The sequence below is a fragment of the Orcinus orca genome, chromosome 11 (genome assembly GCF_937001465.1).
Source record: "Orcinus orca chromosome 11, mOrcOrc1.1, whole genome shotgun sequence".
In the NCBI taxonomy this organism is placed as follows: domain Eukaryota; kingdom Metazoa; phylum Chordata; class Mammalia; order Artiodactyla; family Delphinidae; genus Orcinus; species Orcinus orca.
The window spans coordinates 100,139,048-100,159,454 of record NC_064569.1 but is presented as its reverse complement, the minus strand read 5'-3'; the positions used below and the strand labels follow the sequence as shown (position 1 = coordinate 100,159,454).

At 59.7% G+C, this 20,407-nt stretch overlaps 1 protein-coding gene across 2 annotated transcripts in view; it reads right to left on the bottom strand.

Moving 5' to 3' along the window:
• Positions 1–20,407, bottom strand: part of TBC1D22A (TBC1 domain family member 22A) — a 315,342-nt gene that overhangs the window by 14,972 nt on the left and 279,963 nt on the right. For both annotated transcript variants that reach the window (XM_004279596.4, XM_049694610.1), the window contains one exon: positions 18,379–18,474. In XM_004279596.4, coding sequence (XP_004279644.1) covers positions 18,379–18,474 — 96 coding nt within the window. The remainder of the gene's footprint in view (positions 1–18,378; positions 18,475–20,407) is intronic.

Below are 20,407 nucleotides of genomic sequence, written 5' to 3'. Positions count from 1 at the left end.
AGTGGCCCGCCACCAGCCCAGGCCCAGAGCAGCAACACTGAAGCGTCCAGGACCACCCCCAGGGCCACCATGTCCGGCTGCCGGGCTGCAGGTGGAGGGCAGGCCGGGCAGGGGCAGCTCCCCAGGGCCTGGCCGGCTGCCACACCAGGGAAGCTTCCAGGTAAACAGCCCGCTTCCTGAACCGCCCCCCGTGACCCGGGAGACCCAGCTGGGGTGGGTCTCCCGGGTCCCACCAGGAAAGAAGCGACAGTTCCACACACACACTCAGCGCCTGTGCGATCTGATTATTTCCACTGATTTCTAAATACATGCAGCTCAACTTCTGCTCAAAATCATGTCACTGCTCCCAAGGAGGAGGAATCGCCTTAAGAGTCGCTGGGCTTCACTGGGGGCGCTGTGGCCGCTTCTCCTGCTCTGTCTCCAGCATGACAGAGGCGTCACCTAACAATGCAGGGGAGTGCGTGCAGAATCAGACTGGTACTTAAGAGTGCGACTCTAACCAAGGGCGACCATGTCACAGGAGGCGTCACATTGTTTGACTCTGCGACAGGTTCACAGGCTGGCGTGCACGTCCCAGCAAGAATGAGGTTATTCCAACGGGATTATTTGGAAACATAAACCCAGCACTGGGGGCTCCCCTGGTGGCGCAGTGGTTAAGAATCCGCCTGCCAGTGCAGGGGACATGGGTTTGATCCCTGGTCCGGGAAGATCCCACATGCTGTGGAGCAACTAAGCCCGTGCACCACAGCTACTGAGCCTGTGCTCTAGAGCCTGCGAGCCACAACTACTGAGCCCGCAAGCCACAACTACTGAGCCTGTGTGCCGCAACTACTGAGCCTGTGTGCCGCAACTACTGAGCCCGCAGGCCTAGAGTCCAGTGCTCTGCAACAAGAAAAGCCACCGCAATGAGAAACCCGTGCACAGCAACGAAGAGTAGCCCCTGCTTGCCGCAACTAGAGAAAGCCTGAGCGCAGCAACGAAGACCCAACACAGCCAAAAATAAAAATAAATTAAATTAAAAACAAAAACAAAACCAGCACCAAGAGCCAAGCCTCTCCCCCGCAGCAACGCCTGAGTACAAACGTGCACGTCGGCTACGGCAGCACCAGTGCAGGCCCACGGCAAGCACTGACCCCCGGACAGGAAGTGGCCGAGAGCAGATGAGGGAGTCTGCAGACAGGGGCTGGCCCGTCGCCCTGAGACCCCTGGGGAAGGTGGCTTCACACCTGTCCCCATGGGTCACCCTCCGCACGGCCCCTATCGGGACCCCGTGGGAGCACAGTATCAAAGCTCCTTGTGGAGAACAAGAAGGGTGGCAACCCCGCTATGACAGCGATGAAGGAGCTGGGGTCCTCTAGGGCACCTCAGTGCCTGGGCGACGTGGGTCCCGGGCGCGTACCCCGGATAGGGTGTGTGGGACGTGTGGCCGCACGTGGTACCACGCCAGTGCCAACTGTATCCTCTGAGATGCTCCAACCAGCAACCTCCGCCCCAGACGCCCCACCCAGCAGTTACTCCTGGGGGAGTGGCCTTTGGAGGCCTGAGTCCTGGTTCCTAATCGGTCACTGATGAGCCCAGGGGTGACTCAGTGTGGACACACAGCAGTGAAACACACGAGGTCAGCTTCTGGCAAAGGCTCGGTGCGGGACTCAGGAGGGTCTTTCCAGGCCGAGGGGCCCAAATCCAGGCTGGGCCACCAGGGGGGATGGCCCCAGCCTCCAGAGCCGGCCGCATGTGGGTTCTAGGCTCCTGCCAGACAGGCAGCTGGGACGCACACAGCTGTCCACTGACACCCCGAGGAGGCTCCCCCAAGGATGTGCCAGCCTGGACGAGAAGGGGAGGCACCTGCTGGAGCCCTCACCCCCGAAGGGACAACGTGCCAAGCAGGGCCCCGGGGGGGCGGTGGGGTCACTGCACACACACGGTTCTCATAGCTTCTCCAGGAAAACACACCCACGTCACGCCCGGCTTCAGGTACCCGCGGTCCACTGCCTGACCCACTGCCATGCAAGGCCAAGGGCACCTGGGGTGGGGCATGTGTCCTTAGCCGGAACATACAAAGCACACAGAGCGCAGTGGGCGCGGCCCAGTACCTCCACTGTCACTTTCACAAGCTGTAACTCTGGGCGTTCTCCTTCAGTAAGGGTGGGGGGCCTGGGGGGACCCTGAGATGCTCTACCTTCCCAACTCCTTGACCTCAGAATGACAGGGGACTAGGAATCCTTTAGGTGACAGTGTCACTAGTGATGAGTCTCCACGAGCACCTGTGCTCCCCCTGCATCCGTGACAATCCTGAGAGCGGGTGCAGGTCCCCACCCCTCAGAGGAAGACGCTGAACCCCACACAGGGACACACTCTGGTCTCGGCTGTGAGGTTCGCCGGGGGCTGGAGGTGCTCAGCAGGGTGGGGTCCCTGCTTCGGGCGCAGAGTGTGAGGCTGGGGACGGGGGCAGCATAGCTCCCGCAGACAGAGCCCCAGGAAAGCCTGCCCCAGCAGAGGAAGAAAGATGGCGGGCATGGCGGGGTCCTCAGCTCCCTGACAAGAGGCAGCAGGTGTCCCGTCTGCCTGCTGCGAGGGGCGCGGAGAAGGGCGGAAGGCCGGATGTCTGCAAACCTCCCGCATCCCGTCCAGCTGGACCCTCCGCCCCCGCTGGCCCAGCTGAGCATCACACACACTAAATAAGAGAAGACCAAATATTGTTTCTTTGCATGAGGAATTACAAGATCAATGCAACTTCTTCTGTGTGCTATATATCAAAAAACAAACATCCCGAAATTGAATTAAGAAATCCTATCGTGTTTGCCCTGAAAATCCTCAAACTAATAAGGGCAACAAAATGAACGTTCCGTACAGATCAAGAGCTTTGAGGATTGAAAGTGGATCGCAAGGCAGATTTCTTCGAGCACTTCCATCAGTTTCACCTCATCTCTGTTATTTATGCGGCATGAGGGGAGAGGACTTGGTGAGCCCAGGACCTTGTGGTCGAGTTTGTTACCTTTGCGCTGGACCCCCTCCAGGGGCCGGAATGGGTGAGCCAGGCCTGCGGGGGGTGAGCGTGCCACCGGTCACCACCTCGCCTGGACGGCAGCAGTCCCCGCTCCAGGGCCCCAGGTGTGCTAGACAGTCCCCACCCCCTGCTGCTCTCTGAGTTCCTCTCGGGACCTGGTCCCGGGATGGGCAGGGGGGGAAGTGGCCACCGCTCGGGGTCACACAGGGGGTGGTGGCCAGGGATCGAGCTCAGGACTACTGAGTCACCTGGGCTCTTTGTGCCCCAAGTCTCTGGGTCCGAGGGGGCGTGTGTACAGCTTCATCCCCCAGACATCTCCCGCCACCCACCAGAGCCTCCCCGGAAGGGCCTGGGCCAGGGCCGTGGCCACAATGGGGCTGAGCAGGGGTGGCCATGGCCGGGAGCCGCAGGAAGCTGGCATCCGAGCCCTGCGGTCCCTGCGCTTCTCTGTGCCTCGTTTTCCAGCCTGAAAGGGGGAATCTGAGGCCCCCAAAACCGTTTGCTCTTGCCCGGGACCTGCTCTGCCAACTCCACCCAGCCACCCGGGCAGCCCCTAAACGGCTCCCCCCGGCCAACACCTCCAGCCCGGACGGCCCTATCAGGACGGTGCTGGCACGTGGCCACGTCCTGAAGGATGAACGGAGCGCGCTCCCCTCCGTGCGGCAACCCCTCCCCGGCACAGAGCCCTGGGGGCCTGGGGGTGCGCAATGGCCTCGTGGAAACCCAGGACATGGTTAAATGAGGACCCAGGAGAGAGGACGGAACCACCACGAGGCACAGGGGTTCCTTCCACAAGGCAGCCCAGGAGCCAGCGGCTACCCCAGCTAATCCCGGGTTCGGCAAGAGGACACGGCCGGGGGACGTTTGATTTCTTTCTGTCCCAGGTTTACAGGAAGCGGCACAGGCTTCTCCGCCTTAGCAGCCCACGTAAGTGGCTGCTGAGCCTATTAGGGTTGACTCCATCCCTCCAAGTTTTGCCACCGGAAAATCCTGAATCAGACCTGCCCACAGTCAGGAAGGCTTTGAAGCAGTGAGGGCCCACTGGCACCTGGGGAGGCAGAGTGCCGCCGACCAGCTGGCCCAAGAGCCACGCACGCTTCCCTTACACCCCGGCCAGCGCAGCCACGCGGGGCGGCAGGCCCACCCCCAGGCCTGTGTGGTGGTGGGTGTCCATGGAAGGTGGCAGGATGGACCGCGTGACAGCCGGGGGGGGGGCTGTGAGGGAGACGTTTTAATAAGGCCCGAGATGTAATTACATTTCTTCAGGGACTGAACAGATGAGCTTCTCCGAGTTGATCTACCTTAGATATCACACACCATTAATGAGATAATAAGGGCCTTTCAATTAATGATTTGAATGGTGGGTGTAATTTTTTTCTTTAATAGCAAGACTAATTCGCAGCAGAAATGAGCAGGGAGAGAGATGCTCTCAGCTGCCCTCCACCTCACCGGCAGGGCAGGCTCGTCCTGATGGAGGCTCGGCTGGGAAACCTCCAGACCAAGTGGGCTGTGTCAGGATGCAATCCAGGCCCCGAGGGAGGGAAAGGGCCTCAGTGCTGGGGGTGGAATGTCACTCCACCAGGAAAGAGAAATTCTTCCTTTGTGAAAGGGAGGGAAGGGGAGGGAGGGAGGAGGGAGGTAGAGGATGGGGGAGGGGTGAGGGAGGGGAGGGAGGGCAGGTGGAGGTGGGGAGGGGGAGGGGAGGGAGGGGGAAGGGACAGGAGAGGAGGGAGGACCCACCAGTGCTCCCAGGGGTCCTAAAAAGCAGCCCTGCAGAACCAGAGTCACTTCCCCAGCAGATCCCAACTTTGCCTCACAAGCTGGAATTGCCTGGGCCTTCAGAGGCACCCAATAGTGAAAGCCACAGCCTGCACCGCAGGCAGCCCTTGCTGGGCAAACTCTGGGGACCTGTGTCATGCTCAGGCTCTGGGGCCTGGGGGCGGCCACCCCAAGCAGCCCTCAGCAGGGCGGGCTCACAACCTGCTCGGTCCCTGACCCAGGGACTTTCAGAGGTGCCACATAACAAGCAATTAAAATGCAGCCAAACTTCACGCTAAATACACTTTTTCTCATACAGCATAAAAGGATTTTAAAAATTATTATTTTGAAATTATTTAGCGGCAAGTAATTCGCTTAACTTAAGATCGGCTACGATTCCTAAGAAGTCCTTGTGGGCTCCGGGACCGCTGTGAAGTGACGAGCTCGACCCCACGTTTATGCTCGAACATCGACACGTTTAAAGGAAGATGAAGTTGCACAGCGAATGAAATGGACAGGACGTTACTTTCTATAGACGTCACCTGAATGTTTGTTGACTTCACCTTTTGGAGCCCATTTCCTCCAAGTCGCAAAGAACACACGCTGCTTCCTGAGACTGCGGTGGCCGCCCTGCCCCAAGCTTGTGCCCAAACTGGGTCCTGAGTGAGGCTGCATCTCCACGTGAACTCGACGGCCACCCCAGGGAAGCTGCGGCCTTGGTTCAAAGTGTGTCATGTATGTAATCCACGGGTCCTGAAGATTCTCCCAGGCCTGATGAACAGCGCCACGCTGCCACCTGGCACGGCTGGGGCGTGGGGAACAGCCACCTCGGCCCGGCCAGGCTCGCCACGCCGCCACCTGGCACGGCTGGGGCGTGGGAAATGGCCACCCTCGGCCCAGCCAGGCTCGCCTGCAGACTGAGGACGAGAGCTTTAGGGGTCTGAGCTGCGAGCTGACTCTGGACCCCCAGCTGGGGTGACCCCCAGGGAGGCGCAGCCCTCAGAGGGGCGCTGGCAGCCGGCTCCTGGTCACTCCGCACTGACGGTCAGAAGCGCCTTCTGCCGAGAGGAAGAGCACGTGAACCCGGGGAGAGGCGGACAGCAAGGGCCCAGCTCCAGCCTCATCTGTCAGAGGAGGCCTGGTGGCCCCGCTGTACCCACAGCGTCCCTGCTGCGCGAGGCAGTGCCTCCGTCTTCCCCGTGTGTCCAGGGCTCAGCCCAGGCAGACGCCACCCGCCCGCCAGGAGAGAGGCAGCAGCAGGCCGAGGAGTTTCTTGTCCGCTTTGTGGTCGTGGATCTTACGGGAAACAGCGGCGGCTCAGCCACGGAGCTCACACCCCTGTGTGTGTCACAGCGCCATCAGGAGGACGCGGAGAGGGCTCACTGCTGGCCCGGCCCCTGCAGCAGATTCCGCATTTCCGCACTTCGAGAGGAACCCACTTCCACCTGCCAAGGACACTACCCTCCAGCAAGATCGCAAACACACTTCCTGTGCACCCAGGGAAGCAGGACGGGACACCGGAGCCGGAGGGAGCCGAGCACCCACCCGTGGCACCCGTGCGTGGCGGCACCTCCACGTCACCGTGGCCACCCAGTCCCCCGGATCGGGACCTCTGGGGTTGAGAGCCAGGGGCCATCCGGGACGCCAACTATCGACCAGGATCCCAGGAAGAGAAGCATGGCGTTGAGTTCACAGCTCGGGAAACTGTCCAGAGATGGAGACCTGGCGTTTTGCAGACTGAACGGGCCCAATGACCACTCCAGCAGGATGACAGAAAGACACCTCACCAGACGCCTCAGGAGGGGGATGGACAAAAGCCCCCAGAGGCGGGCCATGGGCAGAAAGGAGGCAATAAAGGCCCGGACGATGGCACTACATTTCTCAGCAGCAGGGCTGGGCACAAAGAGCGTGGAGCGGCGTGTTCAACGGCCAGAGGGGCCGGCTCCACCCTCCAGGCCGTCCCGTCCTCTCTCACCCTGACTCCCCGCCGTGCTCCTGGACTCTGGGGGTGGCAGGGGATCGGGCTGCGGGAGCGCCCTGGGCAGGACGCCGGGAGGATGCTGTGTGCAGTGCCCACTCGTGGGATTTCTGGAGAAGCTGCCGCTTCCAATAAACCACGGCGGGGGTGAACCTGTGAAGAATTCGCAACGTGGGGACACAACTGCTAAGTCCAAGGGTGACAGGAGGGGACCGACTGACTCCCGTGAGCGGCACTTGGCCCCAACAAGGGGCAGCCCGGCCAGGCCGCCCTCTGACCAGGACGCTGGGAGCCGGGGGCCATGGGGGCAAGAGCGAATCCGCACCTTCCCTTCCTGCTTGAAAAGTCGTTATTTAAATAAATCAAGAAAGAGCTATTTAGGGCTTCCCTGGTGACGCAGTGGTTGAGAGTCCGCCTGCCGATGCAGGGGACGCGGGTTCGTGCCCCGGTCCGGGAAGATCCCACATGCCGCGGAGCGGCTGGGCCCGTGAGCCATGGCCGCTGAGCCTGCGCGTCCGGAGCCTGTGCTCCGCAACGGGAGAGGCCACAGCAGTGAGAGGCCCGCTATTTATAAAGACACAGGTAAATACAAAACACAAAAACTAAAGACAACCTAAGATTGAAACTGGCACCTTTTGACGTGAGGGGAAGGTGGGGAGAAGGTATGGCTTGTTTTTGGTGAAAAGGTGTTTACAACTTTCCGTCTTTTAAAAATATATATACATAAGTAGCTTTAACATTTGTTTAAAAATTATGATGACTGGGCAAGAATACGTGGGGACAGTGCCAACCCCACCCACCCCTCTCCGCTTTCGAAAACCCTCTGCTGAGCCGTCTTCTGAGAACTGATGGAAATGCCACACCCGAAGGGAAACCGCTGGACCGCCACGCGAGAATCCTCACATCTGAACTTCAGTGACGGCCGCGTAACTAAAAAGCTGACACTGTCTCACCTCAGCTCTCGTTAACACTCCTACTGGACCCCGGCCACGCCCGGGGCTCAGGAGCACGTAGCCCATCGTGACAGGGCGAGCAACGCAGAGCCTGAGAATCACCACCGAAGGGGTGACAGCGCTCGTCACGGCATCCCCGCAAGAAGAAAAAGAAAACCGGGCATGGGGAGCAGGTGTGGATAGGTCCCCGGCTCTGCCCCGCGGGCGCTGCCGGCTCAGGCTGTCCGTACAGGGATGTGCACTTTCACTCGGGCCCAAGGCCAGGTGTGGCCAGGTGTGGCCTGGTGACGCGTGGACACAGAGCGGCACGCCGGCTCTCCAGGTGGCAGTTAGCGGCCTGGGTGCAGCCCCGGGGCCACCAGGCCCAGCAGGGCCCCGCGGGCTCGGGTTCCATGTGCTCATCCCCCAGAGAGAGCAGGACCCGCCGCGGTGAGGGCTGATTTAATAAGAGCACAGCCGTGTCTGGGGACGGTCGTGGGACAAAGACTCCCACCTCTGTTCTTCAAACGCCCACGGAGAGGGCAGTTCTTAAAGGGACACGACCTGTGGGAGGGCAGGGGCCACCAGGGGGCTAGGTGGAGGTGGGGGGCGGGAACCCAGCGAGGGGTGGGGACAGCCAGCTCCTGCCTCCCCTCCCACTCGTCACTCGCTGAGACTACCACGCACACCGCCACCCACAGGGGCCTGTCCTCGGTGAAGACGGAGAACTACGGAAACATGTCGTAGACACTGGCGTGGCAGGAAGGGCGGGCGGGCGTCAAGGAGAATCCCTCAGATCGGCAAGTCGTCCAGGCCTGCGCGTGGCGGGGACGGCAGGGGGGTGAGGACCACCTGCCCCAGAGACAACGCGTACCGGGCACTCTCCGAGACCAGGAACCGCGATCGGCAAGTCTGGCACGTGGACGGTCACTCCCTCCGCGGCCCAGCCCCTCCTGCCCCGCAGAGAAGGTGCTGCCGCAGGCATCGCACTGTTCCAACGGACCACGAAGCAGACGTGGCCTCCTGCCAACACTAATGGGGCCCGTCCCTGTGATGGAAAGGAGCCCGCGGCCATCGCAACGAGCGCGCAAGAGGCCGCGGTACAGAAGGACCCAAGCCGACTCCACGTGCGGCCACGGGGTCGTCTCCCTTCCCTCCCGCCACGGAAGAGCCTTCGCTTCTCCGGGCTACAAACCCAGCGCCGGCCTCTACGCCTCGTTCACCCTGACCCTGCTGGCTCACTGACGGGTCCCCCAACCCACCGGCGCAGGGCACGTCTCAGCACCGGATGACACGGCCGGCAGAGCTCCCATCCTGTGAGCCCGGCCCAGCCCCTGCCCTGCCCTGCAGGCTTCGAGCCCCGGGCTTGAGGGCAGGCAAGGTCCACCTGCCTCCTGAGATGCTCGGCCCGGGATGCCCCCCGCAGCTCCCCGCCGTCCTTCCTGTGTGGACAGACACTTGTCCCAGGTCACGCTCCCCCTCTGCTGGGGGCGGCGTGGTGGCAGAGATGAGGATCCCTGTTGAAACTGCAGGGTGGCAGCAGGCCAGGGCCCAACACTGCAGCATTGGCAGCACTCAGGTGGGCCTCGGCCACTCCTGCCACCCGCCCTTCCCGGCCAGGCCGCCCCTGCCCACCTGCCTGCCCTGTGGGGCGTGAGCGCACCCAGCCACGGCCCTGCCACCCACCCGGCGCCGTGCGAGCCCTCTTTCCTAAGAGCTTCACGATGGCACGCTAGACTGCGCAGCAAGGGGCTGGCACCCCTAGGGCTCCTAGTCAGGAAAGGTCCCAGCTGACACTCCATCCACCTCCACGTCCATGCACACCCACACTTCAACAGGCGCGCCACCCACGGGAGCACAGGAAAGCACAATCCACTGGAAGATTAGGTTTCAACTGACCCGATTTTGTCTTTAAAATGTCTTGAAATGATGAAGAAAGAGACAATTGATCTTTACATTGACATTTCCTGACATTTGCTGCTTCAAATGAACCCAAGATGAAACACAAACCGTTGGAGGTTAACCCGTGGAAGGCCACTTGGCAGAGCAAACTCAGTGCCGCTTGACACAGACGCACACCTGCCCTGGGGCCATTCCTCTGACCCAGTGGAGGGGATGACGCCAGGGGACTAATTAGCTGCCTCCGGGGACTGAGTGCACCGCGGATCAAAACAGCAATGGACTTGCCCAGGAGGTGCTGGAGCTCCAAACGCAGGCGAGCAGGCCAGCGCTGGAGGCGAGGCCGTGACCCCACGCTTGAGGCCTCAGTGACGGGGCGTCGGGTGGCCCCCCCAGGGGTCCCCACGGACAGAGGGCAGGAAGATCTTCCGGAAGGTCCCGCCGACTCCGCCGTCTGGTTTCAGAGCAAAGGGAAGGAACGGAGTGGGGACGGGCAAAGGCGCGCAGAGGCGGCCCCTCCATCCTGTCGGAGGCCCCGAGACCTCACGGTCGTGGACACCCCACGCCCACGGGGCAGAGGACACTCGCCGGGGGTGACGGCCCCGCAGGTGTGAGCACAGGCCGTCTCCGCTCCACCCGCTTCCACGCTAATTCCGAAACCGCGCTGATCTTCAAAGGCCCGGAAGTCCAACCTGACAAAGGCTCTAGCTGACGAGCATTTACATGGACGCCTCTGGCAAAGCAAACGCATTCCACGGGGCTGCGGCCAGCGGCTGAGCACACCGGGCGCCAGCGTCCAGGCCGGAGGACATGTAATGGGTGAGGACAGGTGAGCGGTGAGGTCGCTTGGCCCTGTGTCTGCACGCTGAGCCCGGCTCCGGCTCCTCAAAGCTCAGGCTTTGGACCTTGTTGTCTTTCTTTCTGTCTTTGTAAATCAGAGATGCCCCAGAGATTCTTTTAATGGCTTTACTAGTAGGCTGTTTACCAAAGATCCCAGAAGTCTGCGGTGAGGGTGGCGTGCTGAGTGCAGGGCCGGGCCAGGGGATGGGGAGGCCAGCTGGGAGGGGGCTTGAAGGTCATGTATTGGAATCCAGCCCAGTCTGCACACAGATCCCGCATGGTTATTGAGAAATGACCTCTTCTAACCCCTTCTCTGATGGTAAGGAACTGATGACTTGGCAGAAAGAAGCCTGGTCCACTGAGTACAACACAGGCTTTGAGGGTGACCAATGGGCTAGACCAGGCGGGGCCAGAACCCTCCACCTGGCCAAAGGGAGGGGACAGCTGGGGCGCTGTGCGCAGCTTCCGAGCCGCCACGGGCAGGCGGGAGCACACCGGTGGGCACTGGGAGTCCTCACATGAGACGGACACACGTCTCGGCCCTGGGGACCACGCGGTGTGCATGCCTGTGTCTGCATGTGCACATGCGTGTGAGCTGAGGGACAGAGTCTGTGGGGATCCCGGTGCAGTGGGACCTGCTGAGATGCCCAGAGGATACTGAGGGACCTTGGAGCCCAGCGTCACTGAGCAGGGCCCCCAGCCAGGCACCTCACAAAGGGGTCTCACCTGCCTAAGGTGGGAATGAACCCGGGTGAGAAACCATGCTGACTACTCACTGAGAAGACGTGAAAATACAACAGACATTCAAACAGGAAAATTAAGATGTCTGTAATTCTACTAACCTAAACTAAATGATGCGAACACTGTGACCTGCTTCTGTTAAGTCTTTTTTTAAATTTTTATTTATTTATTTATTTTATTATTTATTTGGCTGTGTTGGGTCTTAGTGGCAGCATGTGGGATCTAGTTCCCTGACCAGGGACTGAAACTGGGCCCCTGTACTGGCAGCGTGGAGTCTTAGCCACTGGACCACCAGGGAAGTCCCTGTTAAGCCTTTTTATTGCGCATATAAGACAAGCAAACTTGGGATCATTTCTACATGTATACACACATGTAAGTATATGTATGCATTTTATATACATGTACACATGTAGGTGTGTTCCCTATATGTGTAGTGTATAGATTTGTAATGTTGAGCACATGTACACATATTTTACATACACATACATATGCGGGTTATGTTTACATGTGTAGATCATGTGTGCGTCTTACGTGTGTGTACATGTATGTGCTTATACACGTGTATATATAGACGTGTGTTTTATACATACATAAGAGGGTGTGTGTTTTACATGCATGGACATATATAGACGTGTGTGTGTGTGTATGTGTGTAGACGTGTGTGATTTCGGATCACACTTTTCCCCCCACATAGAAATATCCTGAGAGCACTTTCTAACCTCAGTGACTATTACTTGAAGATGTGATTTTTGGTAGTTAGAAAATATTTCAACAGCAACGTACGATAATCCAGGGCACCTTCTGCCAACGCTGGATACTCAGGCTGTTGGCAATTTGTTTTCCCATAATTATAAGCAAGCGGAATTACCGGATCAAAGGTAAGGCTCTTGGGCTTCCCTGGTGGCGCAGTGGTTGGGAGTCCGCCTGCCAATGCAGGGGACACGGGTTCGAGCCCTGGTCTGGGAAGATCCCACATGCCGCGGAGCAACTAGGCCCGTGAGCCACAGCTACTGAGCCTGCGTGTCTGGAGCCTGTGCTCTGCAACAAGAGAGGCCGCGACAGTGAGAGGCCCGTGCAACGCGATGAAGAGTGGCCCCCACTCGCCGCAACTAGAGAAAGCCCTCGCACGGAAACGAAGACCCAACACAGCCAAAAATAAATAAATAAATAAAATTAAAAAAAAAAAAAAAGAGTAGGGTTGGTTCTTCCTTTCTATTAAACTCAGGAGAAGCTACTGAATCTCTTAAGATCCCCCGTGCCTGGATGCCTCTGGTTACTGCTAGGATGTTACAACAACAGTGAGCAGGGCGGCATGCACACAGCTGCCCTGACCTTGGGGGCCTGGCTGCAGGGCTGCCCCTGGCTGGCATCTGGAGCCTGGCTCCTGCGAGCTGGAGCTGTGTCTCCGGGGCCAGCCTGCCAAGCCTGCCTGCACCAGCCACATGGCGCACGCTGAGCACTGGCTGTCCTTCCGGGATCTGGAATTTTGGTGGGCAGAGGGTGTCTCCACCACCTGCCCCAGTACCAACCTGGGGCCTGGGCTTCCATCAGCTCCTGGAGGGAGGCGGGCTCTGCGGGGCTCCGGCAGGGAGGACACTCCCTGAGCCATTGATTTACTTTACCGCTGGTCCCCTCACCGCCTTTTATCATAAGCTGACTTATTTTTCCATCTCTAACTTCTTCAGTTAAAGAGTTACTAGGCTTTTAAAAAAAGTTTTTAAATAATAAAAGGCATTTCGCCCACGAATTTGTTTACAAGCCCAGCACAGGCCACACCCCACGCATTTTTTTTTCCTTCCCTTTGCTGGTCACCAATTATTAGGGCGTTTCGAATATTTTGTGATGGGCCTGATTGAGGTTCACTGATAGAAGAAGGGGACGGAGAACTGCAGATGTGAACTTTACAGACAGGAAAGCGGAGTCTCTAAGGTCCCATGTTTCTCAATTTATTCTATAATTACAGGATCACTTTCATCTTGACCCATGTATTCTGAAGAGGGCTCTCTAATTTCCAGATGCTTCATTACTCAGGTTTAACTTTATTATCTAGTTTTAAAGGATTATGCTCAGCAAATGCAGTCCGTATTATTCCGGTTTTTCAGATTTTGACAATTTTTATGGTCTAGATCAGATGATTAATTTTGTAACTGCTCCACAAACTCTTAAAAACAAATGCATCTCTGTAGGATGTGAATTCAGATCCTCCCCAGAGCTTTTAAGCCGTCAGACCCACAGCAGCCTCGTTTTCTATCCTCATCAAATATTCTGAGCCTCCTCCTGCGGCTGCTCCATTCGATGTCTTTCTGTTTGTAAAGTTTTAGACTCAGGTTTAACCTGCAGACAGAGGGAGACTTTGACAAAGTGAGGCGTGGACCACCGCGTCCAACACCCCAGAGCCTCCGCCAGACAGTGTCTAACAGCAGAGGCACCTCTGAGCCGTGGGCCGCGCTGCGGACTGTGGCCGCCTCCCCCTCGAAGTCAACGGGAAGACCGCCAACCTCGCTGTCCCCGAGTCTGCGTGGGCTGCCCACCCGTCCCTCTGGGTTCCACGTGTCTCACACCCTGTGGGCGTGTCCACCTCCCACCCCAGGTCCCGCCCCCACCCCCTTAGGGCTCCTCCTCCAGCCTTACGGCCCCACCGCCTACTGCATCGGGTCCGTTCCCACCCCTGGCTCCCCTGCCCTGTTAAGGAAGCCGCCTGGCTCCCTCGTGCCCTCTCAGGCTCCTCTCCTGATCACCACCCACACCCCGACCCCACACGCTCAGCCCCAGCTTCACTAACTTCCTTCCCTTGCAGAGGAGGCCGGTACCTGATCCGCTCTAGATCCGGGTCCTCGGTTCTAGCTCCCCAACCTGCTCCCGCACCTGGTTTATTACTCCCATCCCTGACCCCTGGCCTCACAATACACAACGCCCTGCTGTCCCTGCCCAGTCCACCCCCAGCCAGCCCAGCCCCTCGTGCGTGGAAACGGAGTCTCGTGACAGACAGCACAGGGCCCAGCGCAGAGGGAGGGCCTGAGGGGACATCAGAGGGGCCAGGGACATCAGAGCAGACAGAGGCCTCCCGCTGGGCACTGCCCCTGCCTGTCCCCACCGAGCGGCAACCTGCGAACACAGGAGACAAGGGGAAGGGCCTGCACGAGAGGAGGCCCCAGCTCCAGGGGTGCGGGGCACGGCGGCCACCACTCACACACTGAGCCCCCTCCGTGGACCGGCTGGGGTTTCCAGGCGGGGCCTACACACCCGGCCTCACCCCGGGCTCACAGCCTCTCGGGGCTGGCGGCCACCACGCGAGCACGGGAAGCCGTTTCTCCCCCTGAGGCTCATCGTTCACCAGCAAATACGCAGCAGCCGATTACCTTCTCAGAAATATTTACAGACCTCTGAGCTCCCGAGGTCCCTGCAGAGAAGGTCCCTGATTGCACTAGAAGCTCCACGCTCTGTTTACCACAATTAATTGCTTTGTCTCCTCTGCAAAACAAAGCACTGTACGCTGCTGCCTCTTTTGCATCTAAGGGACTTGGCCTCCTCTAAATCCAGAAGCACGATGACAGCTCCTACGTGGGGAGAAACTTCCATGTCACAAAGCACCTCTGCAGCTACGCTGCCGGGTCACCCCCGGGAGGCAGTGGGGTAGGAATGATTCCCCCGGGTGCTGCCCTCCCCACCAAGCAGCAGGGCCAGGGCGAACCAGGCTCTGCGGGCTGTGAATGAGGACCAGGGGCCCACACAGGGGCTGTTGGACCCCCGATGTCCTGGGACACCAGGACAAACTAAGCAGCTCGGACTTTGGGGGGATAAACTAGAATGATTTTCTAGCGTTGCGTGTTACCAACTGTTTTATAAGCTGCCCTTATGAATCAGACAAAGAACCCGGTAAGGCCAGCACCCCCAGCGCACCTGCATCCCCGCCGGAGAGGAGGAACGATCAGGGGCACATGGCAGCTCTGGCTCAGGACCTGAGCCCAGCCCTTCAAAGGCATCTTCAGCCACATGCACCCATCCTCTCTGGGCCCCAAGTTCTTACTGTGGGGCACCCCACAGAGGGGAGGGACCAGGTCAGCATGCCAGCCGCACCGCCAGGGGACACAAGACTGGGCACAGGGGGCTCCTTCCCCCACAGGCCCTACAGAATCTGGTTAGAAAAAGGCAGCGGGGGAGAATCAGGCTGCGGGCGCTGAGGCTGGGACTGCCGTGGCTGGCGGGGTGGGGACGGGGCTGGGGGAAGAGGCCGGCTTCGGACACCCAGGGTGCGGCACCTGCGGGCTGCATTCGGGCAGAGCTGGGGACCCGCAGGACAGACGGCACAAGGTCTGCCCGGGGGACAGAGAATCCTCGGGGAAAAGTACAAGGTCCCTGGGGCACCAGACCTCAGGGCAGGAGTGACCATCCGCCCCGGGAGGCGCCTCCCTCCAACCAGATGACCCGGCGACCCTCCCGGAGTCCACAGAGCTGGGCGCAACCAGACCCCTGGGCTGGGCAGGTCTCAGAAGCCGAAGCACACGAGAAGAGGTGGGACCTCAACTTCACTGAGCTCCTGGGAACTGGACGCAGGAAGCCAAGCCCATGCCCCCCCCAACTCCGCCAAAAGCACCCACACCGCTGGGCGTGCCGAACGCTAGGAGGACTCTGTCTTCCTCCTGAAGACGCCCCTCAGGAAATGACTGTTCCCACGGAGATGACACAGCAGTGTGCAATTTCACAGTTCTGCAGAGTGAGGGCCTTTAAAGCCTCTTCCATGGATGTTCCACTGTTGGACTCTCAAGCTGTCTTCCGTGCACACAGAATCATGTTCCTAAAACGCCACAGTTGCACACGCAATTGCCCCGTGCCCACCAGGGCGCCAAAGGTGCTTTATTTAATTTGTTTTCTCTTCCTGTTTACTTTCCCATTCAGTTCAATTCCCCACAATGCAGTGTGTTCACAACACGCCCTGCATCCAACCCTGTGACATCCAGGCCTGAGTCCATCCTGAGTTTGGGGGAGAATCAACCTCATGGCTCCTCCGAGGTCTGGCGCACCGGCTGCTGCGCCGCGCTCGTCCCCTGGCCTCGGTGAGCCTCGAGTTAAGAGAGCAGGGCCCTGAGGAGGCCAGCAAAGCGTTCTAACCAGCCGCCTAGTAGCGCCCTCCAGTTACAACACGGCAGCATCTCTGGCCAGACAGCAACACGAGAGCGAGCGATAGGCAAGGGGTTCGTCTTTATGTCTTCCAAGGCCACCAGGGACGCAGTCACGTCAGGTGGGGCGGCCACACTGCAGAGCCCTGGGCAGCCCTCCACGGGCTCCCACGCGTGGGGCAGGAAGACGGGAAGGCCAAGCGGGGCGGCCCAGCACCACCACCCACCCGTGGGCACGTCCTCCCACCCAGCTCAGGGACCCTCGCGTCCAGGGCTGCTCCTGGCGGCCCTGGACCCTGGCAGCACCATCCCTGTTTGCGGAGCAGCAGGAAGAAACGCAGGGCAGAACCCTTTGCACGAGGTCACTACCAGCTTCAGGTCCCTGTCCCCAGCCGGGACTCACGCCGGCGGGCAAGGGCCATTTCTCGGGCATGCAAGGCTCAGGGGCCGCCCAGTGTTGGGGGTCACGAGCGGTTCCTGGGACAATGACGAGCCTTGGGCTCAGCGCACTCCCTACACTCTTTCCGAACCACCGCCCCCCACCAGGTGCGGGCCTCGCGAGGGCAGTGATGTCTGGCTGGGGCCTCCCAGAACCGTTTCCCCAACCAGAGAAGCCCCAGCGTAACTGAGGCAGCAACACCTGAGCCACCATCAGCCTGGGGGACTCGGGCACCTGCATCACCTGTCGTCCAGGTGAGAGCTGCCGGGCGCAGGTGTGGACGCTGGCCCGGGTCACCAGGGAGGCGGGGCCCTTCTCCCTTCCAACCGACGGCCCAGCCGGCCTGCGGGCTCCCCCGCACCTCCATGGACAGCGGGCCCTCAGGGGGCCTCATCGGCCGCCCGCGGCCATCCCCCCCTCACTCGGCGACGCAGGCCGGCGCCGGGCTCTCTCGGCACCGCCACGTGCCCGACGCAGAGTGACCCGGGGGGGCCGCAGGCCTCCCACGAGCGCAAGGGGGCAGGGCAGGAGGCTGCCTTCTCCCCAGTTCACAGACAGCAACCGGAGGTGGGAAGAGGCGGGGCGGGGGCGAAGGCCGCCCTGGAGCCAGGCTCCCACAGCGCAGCTCCCGCGGGCACGGCCGGGCCCGGCCTGACAGCAAGGGCAGGAGCCGGGATGAGAAAAGGGACCAGGTCTCGCCATCTAGCACCTCGGGGCGGGGCAGGCTGGGCGCTGGGCTCTGCTGGCCCGGACAGAGGCCCTCCCTGTCCACCGTCTCCTGGTGGCTGAGATGGAAAGCGCCTGGGCGCTGCGGCAGGGCTGGGTGGCTTCCCACGGCCCTCGGCGGGTGGAGCAGGGTCCTCAGAGCGTCTGACAAGCATGGGAGCTAAGGGGCCACGGGCCAAGCGAGCTGCCCAGTGTCACCACACTGTGGCCTGGGACAACAGGGCCTCCTTCCCTGTCCCCTCACCTGAAAGATGAGGGGCTCGAGGAGGTGAAGCAGCCAGAGAGTGACCCCCAGACAGTGAGGGGCAGAGCCTGGTTCCTGGTCCCCTCCGCTGGTGTCTCCTCACTGCACCCCAGGCGGACCGCCCTCCCAGAGGTCAACACTGCCCACAGTACCACCGCACAGGCACACCTGGGGGCGGGGACGGGGTGGGGGATCGGCCCACCTGGAGCCCCTGGGTCGAGCACAGAGCCTCTGATGGATGGGGGCGGGTGTAGCTCTCCCACGGAACCGCTGAGGAAACGTGGCTCAGAGAGGCTAGTAACCACCCCTGGGTCACACAGCTACCAAGTGCCGGGTAGCCAGGCCATGCGATCACGCGGGCAGCCCCTTCCCTAACGCCCCACTCCCCACGGCTGCCACGAGGCTCCCAGGAGGCTCCCAGGAGCCCCCGGGCCATTCTGCTGAGGACACACGCCGGCCGGCTCAGGAGGTATCTCCTGGAGTCCATGACAGCACGTTTAATAAGGCCAGTGTTGGCAGAGCCCAGGCCCCACGTGATCTGTGCCCTCGGCCATGGAGTCTCAGGCAGCAGGTCAGCGGTGACCTCAGGCAGCCCGTCTCCAAGCTCCTCCACAAATAACCCTGTGAACTAAATCTAATACACCTCTCTCCCAGCGGGAAATCACACTCAGGTTCTTCTGAAAAGGCATTTACTTACTTGAAAATCTCTTTCTTCCAGTATTTCTTTCCTCCATCTCACGAGAAAAGCAGCACACACGTACAGGTGGAAATGCGCGAAGCCCTCAGGTTCCGACTGCAAGAGAGAACAGCCGAGAAGGTCAGCGTGCAGCCCAGACAGGCCGGCCGGGAACACAGAGCGGGGCCGGCGTGCTCGCTTTTTGACTCAAGGCCTCCGCTTCTAATTCTCATCTCATTAAAATAAGGACAACTTTCTCTCTAATCGGGCAGCGGGACACAGCGGATGTGCCCGGCGACCGGGTGCTCGTTTGCTTTCTTGCACGGATGATGGGCAGCAACGATAAAAGGCCAGTCCGAGGGGCCCCCATTCTTGCACCGCGTGAGAAGGGACCCGTTTTCCCCACAGAGGCCGATCACTCAGCCCTGAACGAAAGGCAAGAGCAGAGCAGGCGTCCAGCCCGGGCACCGCCCGGAAACGACGCTGACCGGAAGCGTGGGGCAGCGAGGATGCCGCGTTCCCCCCGAGTGGTCACCTGCACCCCTCCTCGCTGCTCCCCGCGCTGCCGGGACAGACCTGGGAGTGGGCAGGGTGGGGAGAGGCAGACCCAGGGAGATGGGATAGAAGACCACGGAAATCATAAAATCCCAACTCGTTAGTGAGTTGGGACAAGGGGCTTCAGCACAGCTGTGAAAAGAGGTCAGATGCTAGATGGTCTGACGGCTGAGCCAACAAAATAGCTGATGAATGCGGGACCTATGGGGTAGGAGACGAAGAGGAACCAAGGATAACACCAACGTCCTTGGCCTGAACAAGCGCAAAGAGGAAGCCGTCGTTTCCTAAGAGGAGGAAAGGTTTGCGGGAAAGGGTGCGGGAGAAAGTGTGTTGACGGGAAGGTTGTGAGTCTGTCCTGTGGACACGCACCTGATAGGCCCCGAGTGGAGCTGTCAGGCAGGCAGTGGGACAGATGAGTCTAGGGCGTGTTACCGAGTCCAAGCTGGCTCTGCTCGCCGCACGACAGGCCGATAAATCGGAGACGAGGTGTTGAGGCAGGGAATAGGACTTTATTTGGAAAGCCAGCAGACCGAGGAGATGGCGGACTAGTGTCTTTGTAAAACCATCCTATCGGGGTTTGGATGCCAGTTTCTTTTATAGCACGGAGAGGAGGAGGAGGTGAGAAGTGAAAGGGCCGTAAGTTCTGCAAATATCCCCTGGAATAATGGCCAGCCTCAGGGAGGGGATGTGTGGATTTCTTCTTTCTTGTAGCCAGCCATCCACAGGTGGAACAGGGTTCGGATGTTACCCTAAACAAAGGCACTTTGGTTTAACATTCAGGGGGCAGGGTTCCCCAAGGCAGGCCACTGTGTATAGACAGTATCCTTTTAGTGAACAAAAGCAGCGGAAAACAAAGGTTAAAGTAAAAGAAACAGATGCAACATGTAGTCAGAATTGGCTCTTCCCTGTTACAAGTGCAAGAGGATGGCCCCACGGTCCAGGCCACAAGTTTACACTGAGGGCCTAACGGAACGAGCAGGGAGCTGGGAGGAGTGTGAGGTGCTGCCAGAGGGTCAGGTAACACGAGCCCGGGGAGGTGACTGACCACGGGGTTTAGCCACATGGAGGTCACTGGCAGGTCACACTGCCTGGAGTGTTAGAGGGTGCTGGGGAGAAAAGCCAGAGACGGGAGTGTGCTTCTGCATCCCACAGCCCTGTGCTGGCCGAACTGGCATTGGCACGTTGAGCAGAGCTGCTGCAGTGTGGCGGCATCCTCGCCTTCTGCTTCCTGACTTCACAGCGACCCGACCACTGCTTTGCACCTTACGTGCCGGAGAAGGAAGCTGTCTCACACTAGAACTTTGTGTAGATAACGCGTAGCGGGTTAGGTCGGTGCCCTCCTATTCCTAATTTACTAGAGTTCTTATGGATGGTTACAGAATTTCATCAGATGCTTTTCCTGAATCAACTGAGACAATAAGATTGTTTTCCTTTAATCTGTGAACGTGGTGAATTACATTAGTATCAGAGTTTCTTTAATGTTGAACCAACCTTG